General features: G+C 34.4%; 1 protein-coding gene across 3 annotated transcripts; it reads right to left on the bottom strand.

Moving 5' to 3' along the window:
• Positions 1-2,773: 2,773 nt before the first annotated feature.
• Positions 2,774-10,088, bottom strand: LOC107875654 (transcription factor TGA2). 3 transcript variants are annotated; one of them, XM_047413352.1, is made up of 14 exons: positions 9,589-10,088; positions 9,324-9,475; positions 9,154-9,245; positions 8,708-8,799; positions 8,275-8,517; positions 7,465-7,509; positions 7,310-7,369; positions 7,137-7,214; positions 6,836-6,884; positions 6,092-6,363; positions 4,999-5,220; positions 4,194-4,336; positions 3,969-4,020; positions 2,774-3,090 (listed from the first exon to the last, which is right to left on the bottom strand). In XM_047413352.1, exons 2-14 carry the CDS (start codon positions 9,446-9,448, stop codon positions 3,019-3,021), a joined length of 1,545 nt encoding a protein of 514 aa, XP_047269308.1. In that variant the 5' UTR covers positions 9,449-9,475; positions 9,589-10,088; the 3' UTR covers positions 2,774-3,018. The 3 variants fall into 3 exon arrangements, with proteins under 3 accessions (XP_047269308.1, XP_016577937.2, NP_001311996.1); XM_016722451.2 differs by lacking the exon at positions 2,774-3,090 and having other exon boundaries at positions 3,743-4,020; positions 9,589-10,084; NM_001325067.1 differs by lacking the exons at positions 2,774-3,090; positions 9,589-10,088 and having other exon boundaries at positions 3,933-4,020; positions 9,324-9,448.
• Positions 10,089-12,110: the final 2,022 nt, after the last annotated feature.

Raw genomic sequence — 12,110 nt, 5'->3', positions numbered from 1 at the left:
CCCTTGGTTGAAGCCTTGGATCATTATACGGCTTTCGGCCAGTTCGCTAGTAGCGATGCCAAGTTTCTTCATCATTTGGATAGGCAGGATGTTAACTCCAGATCCCTCATTTATCAAGATTCTATTGATCTTCTTTCCTAGAATTTGACCCACCATGTATAAGGAACGGTTATGTAGGGCCTCACCAAGCTGAAGATTGTTATTTGTGAAAGTGATTTTTGTATCACATACATGTGCCTCTTGGCCAAGAGGTTCAATAAGTGGTTCAGAGGATGAAGGAACTTCTATGGGTATATTTTCACCCTTTGCCCCCTCTTTGGCAGTTTTAAAACAAGATGCCTCAAGGTTGACTTGGGCAGTCTTTACACGAAACCAACTTGGTAAGAATTCCTCTAAAGTCACTGGACACCGATATTTTTGGTGTTAAAGCTCCGTCACCCTCGTCTTCTTTGGAAGTTCAACCAACTTCTGTTTCCTTGGTTTCTTCACCATTCTCCTTCTGGTTGGTTGCTTGGATAACTCCTTTTGCAGACTTATCTTTTTGTGTCTGCGCCTAGTTACGAGAGTCCAACCTTCATCATCACCTTCGTCAACCGAAGGCCTGTCAGACTCTAATATCTTCTGATTATGCTCTTCGACACATATTTAGACTGGGTCGAGTGAGCCAAAAGTGATAGAGATTTGATGAGAATTGGTCGTCTCATCGTCAAAGAAGATCTTCTTCTCTTTTGCCAGTTGCATGACTTTATCTTTAAAGACAAAGCACTTTTCTAGAGGATGACTTACGAGCCTATGATATTTGTAGTAATTAGGGCCATTGGTCCTTCCAGCTTCGTTGGGACGCTTCATCTCTGGGAGTTCAATGAGCTTATGCTCAAGGAGTTCATCAAAAATCTCAGGAACATCAGAATCAAGGAAGGGATATTCCTTTTCTTGCATTTCCTTTAATGTTTTCTGATTCGAACATGCTCTAGAAGTCGTCTTCACACTTTGCTTCTTGCTCACCTTTGTGGTGACCTTCACAGGAGACACATCGACATTCATGGATTCCTTCTTGTCATTTTTAGGGACAAACTTGCCCCATATTTTGGACTCCTGCTTATCATTTCCCCTTCGAGGGTCATGGATAGGCGTTGATCCCTTTCCAACAGAAGACATGCTTAACTCCATATCGTGAGAATGGGTAGCTAGCTCTTCAAAGGATTTAGGCTTAATGCCTTGCAAGATGTAGAGAAGCTCCCAATGCATTCCTTGGACGCACATCTCTATTACAGAAACTTTGCTGAGCCTATCTTTGCAGTTTAGGCTAGCATTTCTCCATCGATTGATGAAGTCAATGACTGGTTCATTCTTTATTAGTCGAGCATTTGTAAGCTCTACCATGCTCACTGTATGCCTTATGCTATAAAAGCGATTTAGAAACTGGTGCTCCAATTGCTCCCAGCTATCGATGGAGTTAGGCTTGAGATCCGTATACCAATCAAAGGCGTTTCCCTTTAGGAAACGAATAAACTGTTTGACAAGATAGTCACCGTAAGTTCCAGCATTATTACATGTCTCAAAAAAGTGTGCGACATGCTGTTTTGGGTTACCTTTGCCCTTAAATTGTTGAAATTTGGGGGGTTGATAGCCGTCAGGAATTTTGAGGCTATCTATTCTCGCAGTGTAGGGCTTAGCATATGCGAGGGAAGACCTGGTGACAACATCATACTTTTCCTTGAGGGTCTCTTCAATGAATTCCCTCAGTTGCCCAATCGGGATCATTCCCTCAGAAGAAACTTGCACCTCTTTAGTCGGTGGTGTTTGTTTCACAAGATTTTCTGTCTCATAAACCTCAGGAGATTTTCTAGGCGCATGGCTAGACTCTCCATCTATCAGGCCTTCCACCCTATCCATTATCTTATCAATCCAAGCATCTTGATTCTGAACATATTTGGCCAGGCTCTCAATTGCCTTTGTCAGATTCACAAGTTGCTCTTCCATAGACGAGGCATCAGTCACCATTGTTTGTATGATCAAGGGAGATGCTGGAGAGTAGCATGGATTATTACATAAGTTGATCTTTGAAGTGCTCAACTTATGTGGGGTAGTCAGAGATGATGAGTTGCTTGAACGATCATCGCTCTTTGCGTCTTCTTAAGCGATTTTGCCACACTGTTTCCTCCTTCCGAAGCACTTGCATTGGACTTCATTCCTTTCGGGGTTGAAGATTCAAAAGCTGGAGTTGGCGCGGACGACACTGGATGTGTTTGTTGTCCTATCAAGCCTGCCTTGCTCCTTGTGACAGCTCCTAAGCTTCCGAAAGTAACACCAAGGATGCTTTCTACTTCAGCAAAGAACTTTGAGTCAGCAGCCTTGGAAGCAGTTGATTGAGAGTTGACCTTCTTGGAAGTCATTTCAGTGTTGTTGAAGTTTGAAATAGGAAAAATTGAGATAAGAGGTAAAGATTGTCCCACTAGGCGTGCCAGAATTTGTTGGACAGTAAAATTCTCGAGATCGAAAAATAAATAATTCGAGATAAGAAAAATATATTGCAGCAATCAATTTATTGATTTCAATGCGAGTGTTACAATCTCTATGAATCCTCTAATTCGCCTTTTCAAATATAAATTCAAGGGCTTAAAGCTTGATCTTGAATTCGAACTTGATTTGTTGGTTTGAGGGAAGGCTTTTGAGCTTGTTCTTGAACTTGATTTGTTGATTTGAGGGACTTGATCTTGACTTGTGATTGAATTCAAGGGCTTTTGAGCTTGTTCTTGAATATTGCGGTCTTGATCTTGAATCTTGATGAACTTGATTTAAATGCTTGAGACTTTTAGAGAAATTGCGGCGTTTGATTCACGAGCTTTCTCTTGCTACTTGTTCGAGTTCTTGAAGGGTCCCTCTTTCTGAATTATGAGACCCCTATTTATAGTTGTGGAAAAAGAAGAATCATGATGAAGATGGACTTTCTTTGACCAATCAAATTCAAGTGACGTGGCGCCTTTTATGGGCGTTGATTTTATTGAGCCTGCTGCATTATTTGACATGTGGCATGGTCCTATTGGCTCCTTCACTTGACTTGGCTTGACACGTGACATTTATTTGGGTCTGTAGAATATGACAATATCTTGGGTTTAGCAAAGTGAGCTCATCATTTGTAGTCCAAATCAATGGGCTAGCCCAATAAAAAAAAAAACTTTAATTAAATTCATATATGTTTGGACTTAAATAATTAATCCAATTATATTAATATGCAATATTTATTTGAAACTAATATATTTCGAATTTAATATAATCAAAATTCTGTACGAATTTAAATCTTCAAAATTGCATCGCCCACACACCCTCTCAATTAGCATCATATATATCTTCCATTATGTACGGATTTAAATCTTCAAATTGCATCGCCCACACACCCTCTCTATTAGCATCATATATATCTTCCATTTGCAAGAGACAATTTTATCCAACTAATAATTTGCTACCATTTTTTATTTTTTTGTCCCTTCCTCCTTAAAATAATATAATCTTCTCAACCACTTCACAGAAAAATGAACAACTAGCCATCTTTCTAAATCTTCACTAAAAAATACTTCTAAATAAAGAATATTTGAGTCAGCTCCATCCCTTATCCCCAATTAAATAAAAGTTCTTAATATAAATTTTATATATTTTCGCAATTATTACTCTAGTGCGTTTTTCAAGTGCGAAAGATAATCCTGATTATAATTCCGGAATAATCTAATATTGAACCAACTGACCCTAAAGGAGTAACTTGCTCTTGCACATAATATTGATTCCTTGCATTTACAAAATAACTTACATAGTTATAATATCAGGAATCTAATTAACAACCAAAAACTAAATTTAAAAAAAAAAAAAGAAAAAAAATCTACTAAACTAGGTACGTAGCTCTCACTGAAATACAATTTGATCATCATCATCATCAATCAGAAATTTGAGAAGTGGTTCTGAGAAGATTGTACCATTTGTAACCCCGTTATTGTTTGACATGAATTATCATCCACGATCAATGTCCTAAACCATATAAATATATAATTAAAATAAGATTAAAATTAATTATTATAATTATAATTAGTTTGGATGAAATTATGTTTTCCTTGTCCAATTTCTGTGTAAATGAAAATAATAAAAAAAAAAAAAAAAAACATTTTCATCAAAAGATTATAATATAAATTATAGAATCTTACTCTCGTGGACGAGATAACCATAGAGAACTTAGAGCTCGTAGTCGACCATAGTATTCTCCAATCACCAAGAAACATCTGGCTGCTTGCCTAACTGTCAATATTCTGTGTAACTGATGCAATGTTTGTTGTCTCAAATTATCAGCCTGGAATTATGAACAAAAAATAAGTTAATAGCCACTATGCTTCAGTCGATTATATGAATCTTTATTACTTCATTTAAGCTCAATTTACGTCATCAATCATATATACCAAATGATATAGACAACGGAGACAAAAATTCGATAAATGAAATATGTTAATCAAAAACAAAATATTCAATTAGAAGTTTGAAATGGACCGATTAAACAATGTTTAAACTGGTTGACATTTTGTAACCCTTCAAATAAATAAGTTGTATTTTTGTCCATTATTTGAACTAATTAATATGTTGAAATAGTTTTTATAATTTGTTTTGATTTCCTGATAAGCTCTAGTAGGGGGCTTCTATTCGAACATGCATCACTTTCGTCGGATAGATGTATATGCAGTTAAATAAAATGTTACAGTACATATGTATGGTGTATATATATAGTTTGAATCAAAAGCAATAGGTGAATCGGCCTATGACATATGCAGTTAAAATTCACATAGAGAATCACAAAGGGCAGCTCGTGGTGCGGTAAGCTTCCGCTATGTGTGAGATCCGGAGAAGGATCAGATCACGAATATCTATTACCCTGCATTTCTACCCGAGATTATTTCAACGGTTCGAACTCGTGCAGACAAAAATGAAAAATGCTATATAGAAAATCAGGAGTAATGTTACCTGACGAACAAATCCTTCAAGATTGGAGAGCTTGCCTAAAGCAAGAGCCATATGATGCATGCCATCATGTAGAGAAGCAGTGGCAATAGTATCAATTAAAGATTGTTGTAGTTGTTCCAATCCCTGTGAAAGTGCATCCTCTGCCTGTTGAGAAGATTGCTGGAGGCTGTATATTCCAACTACTTGTTGCTCTGTTAAAGGGTCCAATTGTCCTATCAACATCTGCTCAATTTCAAAATACATCATATGATTAGTACTCATTTCCTATCAAGTTGGAACATCTGATCCCAGTCCGCGTCTATGTTGCTCGGACTCTCCAAAAAATACATTATATTTGATGGATATGACACGCACCCAATGACATTTTTGAAGAGTCGGAAGCTCATAGCAATATAGGACTCATCATATAAATACGGTACCATTTTGTTATAAGCCATCTTTTCTCTTAGTTGGACCCCCCACAGATTTGTTAAACAATTGGCTTTGTATAATCAGACTTTTCATAAATGCATAGTGAAAATTTCATCTTACATCACCTAGGTTGCAAAGTCTAAGGGTGTTCAAATATTCATATATACATACGCAAGGTACTTTGTGATCTATATACTTCGAATAATTTTCTGTATAGAATATAATTCTTTGCACCCAATGGTGTGGCTTAGTGGTTCAATAAAGTTGGGATGAGCACCATGAGGTGTCAGGTTCAATTCCCAGCAGAGACAAATAGTAGGTGTTTTCTACCCATCTGTTCTAGCCTTGGTGGACAGAGTTGTCTGACCTGTTGCTGATGGGAGGAGGCAGGTATCCCGTAGATTTAATCGAGGTGCGCGCAAGCTGACCGGACACCACGATTATCAAAAAAATATAATAATATAATTCCTTCAGTATATGTGGCTACGCCACTATGTCTATGTTCCTCTCCCCACGCCACAACCTCTGTTTTGTCATTTACTTGAATTAAGTAAACCATTTTGCTCTGCTCCTTTGTTTTGGCATCATCAATAGAGGTGTGATCAAGAAAATTATCCAACTTATATCAGGACAAAAGAAGAAAAATCACTCCAACTAGCATTTACAAGATTGCAACAGTTACCTTGATCAGCTCAGAAGGCCTAAAACCACCCATCCAAAGGAAGCAACGTTCAGCTGGAGTTGTCCACATTCCAGTAATTAAATGAAATACATCAGATTTTGCTGCCACTCCTTTCAGGCAGAAAATTTCGTCGTAATGAGCAATGTATCCATCAACTATTAGTCTAAGATCACCATCTGATAAATGTGCTTGTAATGCAGTTCGAAGTTCGGACATGTGCCTTTGATCATCATCCAACCACCTTGAATATTCCATGTCAAATATTGCAGCACCTGCACCAAAAAATTGAACAAGGCATCTTCGTCACAACGTTATTATTAATTGCTCCCGTCGTGTAGGCACGTAAACAGTTATTTTAGTCAAATACGTCGCTGGTACAATGTGTGAATTAAGTTAAAATGTCAAATACAATTTTGACCCATATTACGCTGGAAGTACTCTGATTTTGTACATAATAATAATGTCACACAAAAGAAAAAGACAAAACTTTCTGTAGTCAAACTCAAGTTGTTTTTGTCAGCTACTACTGGCTAAAAATTATAAAGTCTCAACATACAACAAATTTTGGGCACTGTTTGTAGTGAAAACTCTGAACTATAATGAGTTAAAATGTACTGAGAGGTAAAAAATTTAATTACATTGTTAATGTATACAGTAGTACTATAAGTTAAATTTATATTTCTTGGTTGTCCTTAAACATTGGGTTGGTTGAGAAAATGAATATAATGATAGTTCAAAACTTACCTGAGCTGATATTGGAACCAGCAGTAGTACCACCTCCCAAGAAAATCCCCTGTTTGCCACAACAATCAGCAGAAAAAATCTTCAAATAACCTATTGCATTTATTATTCAACCGAAAAAAAAAAAAAATTACTCCCTCCGTCCCAATTTTAATGTCTCATTTTGTTTTTAATTTGTATCCTATATGAAAAGTTTAACGCCACAAGATTCAAAAATTTCACTTGATTTATTAAACTTTGTGTCCTATCAAACTAAGACACTTAAATTGGGACGTAGCAAATAGTATTTACAAATATAATCAACCTGAGAGCTAGCCCTTTGAAGTTCTTGTTCTAGCTGAGAAAGTCTCATCCTACTTGTTTCAAGCTGTTGTACATAAGCCTGCACAAAATGCAAATAATAATGATAATAATGTTAATGTAAAAAATATTGATTGAGGAACTTGACAGTAATGGGAAGCAAGAAAATCAACATACTTTTTTTCTTATCCTGCTTTTCTTTGCTGCTTCTCTATTTTGAGCTAAACGTCTCAATGTCTGCAGTAAACAAAATAGAAAAATAGTAATTTGTATGTTCCAATTAGGAAACAATATAAACTAATTTGTATGTTCTTGACAAATAGTGGCACCACCTTTGGATCAAGTACCCTCTCTGAAGTTGAAGCAGCACCCTTTTTCTACAAAATATTAATAGAAAAGCTAGTTATACATACTAAAGTTGTTGATCATGTAGAAAAATAGAAATATTCATCAAGAAGCTAAATTAACGTAGACACTACTTTTGAAGAATCCGACATGCGCTCGCTAACATTTTAGAAGAGTCTTGAACAACACAGTCAAGAAGAGAATATTTCAAATTCAATAGCGTGAAGTTAGACTTTCTCCTTTATGTTAAGCAATTAAAAAGTATAGCGTGTTAAATAAGGCAGATAATTCTTGTTTTAAGAATTTAGTATTCTTGGACAGAATCAAAGTTGTAGTAATTTTCAAACACTAATACCATATGTCCAGACATTTAAGAATAACATCTGATGATGTATACAAGATAACATGGCATTCTTGTGATTTTATTCTTTCTTGTTCCAAGAAAGATTTAATAAACCTGAAGAACAAGTAGTTAACTACAGTTCTTGGGATATGAAAAAAAAATTAAAAAATATTACTGTATCAACAGGAGCTTAAACTATGACTTAGTATTGAATAGTGCATAGAGGGGGAAAAGTAAAGTAAAAAAGCACTGTAAAGATTCTCTCTTTTTCCCATCTCAGAGAATCCTTCAGAAAAACTCTTGTCTTTGGTGTATTCATTAGCAGTTGTTGGGATTTGTGATTGTGTCTGTACAAACAGTGAAACAATAAAGATTCCAACTTTTTTCTTCCCTGAGATCTTGGGATGTGATGTATATAATAGTAGAAGAGGAGATAAAGTGTTGTGAGGAAAACCTTTTCACTGTTGGATTTGGAAGCTGCTAGTTCAGTTTGTAAACCTCCTGTTCTTGGATTATTACTTGCCATATTTTGGAGTTGCTGTTGCTGTTCTTGAGATTTGTGTGTTATGTGAAGTTGATTTTGTTGATGGTCTGAAGATGCCTTTCTACTGATGGGTGATTCTGGCTCTAAATGGGGTTGAACTCTACTTGAAAGTGAACCAGAATCAGTACTCTCTTCTCTTGATTTTGACTTCTCCTGTAGATAAAAGCCAAGAAAGAGATTTAAATGGTGTGCAAATTCATCTTCAACTCCATTATATAAAAGCTCACAAAGGGGTTGCCTATTTTGAGTAAAAGTCCAAGCTTATTTTACACAAAGGACAATTTTAAAACAAGATGGTCAAAGAAGGATAAGCATAGAAAAAGGAAAAAAAAAATTGAAGTACTCTTGGGGTCTGTTGGAATCTCATAGGCCAAGAAGGGAACATCTCCAGAGTTGCAGCAGGTTTCCCTGTGGCTGCTGCTGCTGCATATAAAGCTGCACAGAATCACAAAAGCAAAATCTTGAACGATCATCACACAAAAAAAAAAGAAAAAAACACTTTCAAAAAACCATCATAAAGAAGGAACCTAATCCTCTCTTTTTCCCTTTTTAGCTGCAGTTATGGAGTCAGTAAATCATGCAAGGAGTTCATGTTTCCTTGTTTGAAACCCCACGCCATTCAACTCCTTTGCACAAGAATGATTACCATATTGGAAATAGTAAAGCCCCTTAATGACACCTTCTATGGACTTATTCAAACCCCCTTTGCTCTATTGCTTTACAGTAGGGAGTTTGTTATACATTGCAAACGTCAGAAAAAAAAGTATAGAGAAGAAAAAATAATCATACATGCTTTAGCTTCATCATTACTAATCTTAAATCCTTGTAGTACAAAAGCTTCTTCTAGCTCTCCAAAATCAAAACCAGAACTTTCTTGATTACTGCAACACAAAGTAAAACAGAACCATGTTAGAAGTTGTAACTTGCTAACTATATAAAACAGAAGGAAAAGTACATACATGAAACTTGTGCTAGCAGGATTTATCCCCCTATAAACAGCATATGGCATATTGTGGTTATGGTGTGAATGTGATGATGGTCCAGAGTCTGTCAAACCAGTCTCTCCTATTCCTTGACTAGCCATGCAAAAACCCTTTACACCATTCTTGAACTTGTCAAAGTAAAACCCGAAAAATCAAGAAAAAAATGTTAGCTTTGAACTTTGAAGTAAAAAGAAAAATCACCAAAGAAAGATACTACGTAGTAGTTGTTAAAACTTTCAACCTTTTCAAGAAACCAACAAGTCTTGTTCTAGAGCAAAAAACAAATAAGAACGAGAGACTCTAAGAAGCAGTACTAAAGATCAAAGCTTTCTTGTCAAAGCACAATATATGTAGGCAGACAAGACATATATACAACACTTATCCATCTATAGGGTCCAGTTTGTTGATCTTTTATTGGTCTTTTTTTTTCTCTCTTTCTCTAATAAGAAGAAATAATTAGCCTTATACTAGTTCAGTTTCAGGGGTGGCTTTTATTATCTCCCTCATCCTGTTGTAATCAATTGTAATGATTAACAAATTTGAAACTCATCTCATTATGGTACAGAAAATCTTGTCCTTTGCAGACCTGTTCTGTTCCCTCAGGGCTATTTGTGGGGTTTGAAAAAAAAAAAAAAAGTTTAAATTTTTATAGTATATGTGTAGTGAAAAAACACAAAACAAATATTTTATACATGAAGGGAAAAGGACATATGGGGTCACTAAATCAGACTTCCTACTCCACTTCTCTCTCCCCCTAACCGCCTGTTGTTTCTCATTGGTTCTTTTTCTAGAGCCATTTCAGAGTTGTAAGTACTATTATACAGAACCACCAAACTTGTGATGAGATAAAACGGTACAACCTTGGCATGGATAGCTTCATTTGTCATTTTTGTATAATATATGGTAGTGTTCTAGTAAACTTGGGAGTATTTGACTATTTCATCGACTACCTACTGCTACATTTGAACATTGAATGGGATATATCTTTGCTAATTAAAATTTAAATTAATATATGAAAAGGAAATATATACTCTTATATTTTTAATTTATGTGAAAGTATTTGACTAGATATAAAATTTAAGAGAAAAAAAAAAATTAAATTTATGATCTAATAAATAAGAAAATTTATGTAGCTCTAAGTCTATAATCATTTTGTTAAGGATAAAACATAAAATTTGAAGCTAGATTGCTACTACTAAATAAGGAAAGATATCATTCTTTCTTTTTTTTTCTTTTTTGATAAACTAAAAATAGGAGATAGTGTCATATAAATTGAGACATAAATAGTACTAATATTCTATTTTAACTTGAGTTTATACAAATCGCCAACACTTGATTGTAAGTACTATAACAAGTTGACTAGAGCAAAAAATTTTATCTAAAAATTACACAAATACACAATTTATGTTTTCAATATTATAAAAAATCTCAACTCCTTAAATATATTACAAAAATCTCAACATATACAAAGAATGTTATGTATATGTCGGTTATGTTATGTATATTAATAGGAAGAGAGAGCAAAGTAATTAAAAAAGTGGGATAGTGTATAATTACTTTCAAAAGGGTTGATATTTATGTTTTTTATACAAATTTTATTTTATGACTCTCATCATTGACGGCTTCTTTTATCTCACAATTTAATGAACCCAAAGTTATAAGTATTAAAAGAGAAGCTTCACACCACTATCGTCGATCAATTGTCTGAGACACATAATAAAAAATTTCAAACTTAGAGCAATTGAAAATACTACATACAAGTTAAAAAATAAATAAAAAAAAATCCTGTATTTATTTTAACAGTTACTCCCTTACAATCTTGAGAGAAATATGGAAATTAATTTTCAAACTTTTAGTTGTAGCCTATCAACCAACTCAACTTTTTATATAAAGCCCACTACCACTTATGTTCATAATTAACTAATCAAGCCTTTGAAATGGCTTTGTTTGGTATTATCCCTTTCATTGATAGGTCAACATCCAATCCTTCTCATCACCTAAAACCAGGCCACACCAAAAAAACTATTTTTTTTAATTTAAGAAAAAAAAATATTTCTTTGTGTCCCTTGTTCACAATTAAGTCCAAGAGATATTAAAGTGTACTTAATAATATAGGGTCCGTTGTTTGCAATTGTATTAGGTGTACCTTTGCCTTCAATTATCATGCATAAATAATGTTCTTAAATCTTCTTGTTTTATTTAAGTTTAAAATTCTCAAGAAATTGCCCCCACTGCCTGGAATAATTCTTTGAGTGGAACAAATTCTTAAAGTCCAATAATTTGTTTTTAGCTAAGCCCAAAAAAAAAAAAGTTCTAAAAAGATTATCAAAACATCAAGTACAAGTATTTTTTTTTTCCTGGAGAACACCAAGTCAAAAGAATGCCATGTTGGACGTGTGTCTTTTTGGAGAATTTCTAATTTATAGATGGCATTTTAGTGTTTGTGTATATATACATATATATGTTTTTCCAATTTTAGATGATAGCTCTGGATACCATTACTGTATTGTTAATTAATAAGAGGCAAATAATAAACAAATGATTTGGAAAAGATTAGGATCAACCTTGAATTATACAAGTTAATAAGTGATTTGTTTTGGTGCCACCTAGAGTAGTTTGAACCTTCAATAATGTACAAACTTTGAAAATTTAATTATCTTTGTATAATGCTTAAACAATATATTGTATTAGTCTAACAAGGAAATTCTCTCTTGTTGTCGCTTTTTAACAACCTAACAATTACATATATCTAAATATAATATG

The sequence above is a fragment of the Capsicum annuum genome, chromosome 6 (assembly GCF_002878395.1).
Source record: "Capsicum annuum cultivar UCD-10X-F1 chromosome 6, UCD10Xv1.1, whole genome shotgun sequence".
NCBI classification, from domain to species: Eukaryota; Viridiplantae; Streptophyta; class Magnoliopsida; order Solanales; family Solanaceae; genus Capsicum; species Capsicum annuum.
The sequence above is the reverse complement of the archived record's forward strand: the minus strand, read 5'-3'. Positions and strand labels throughout refer to the sequence as shown.

What these genes read in the sequence shown, in the direction of transcription:
- LOC107875654 (XM_047413352.1), bottom strand. Translation starts at nt 9,448, where the DNA reads ATGGCTAGTCAAGGAATAGGAGAGACTGGTTTGACAGACTCTGGACCA. An exon ending in TTGAAGGATTTGTTCGTCAG is followed by an intron (nt 4,337 to 4,998) that starts GTAACATTACTC and finishes TCATAATTCCAG; the next exon opens with GCTGATAATTTGAGACAACA. An exon ending in CAATAACGGGGTTACAAATG is followed by an intron (nt 3,091 to 3,968) that starts GTACAATCTTCT and finishes CATATTCTACAG; the next exon opens with ACCCAAATAAATGTCACGTG.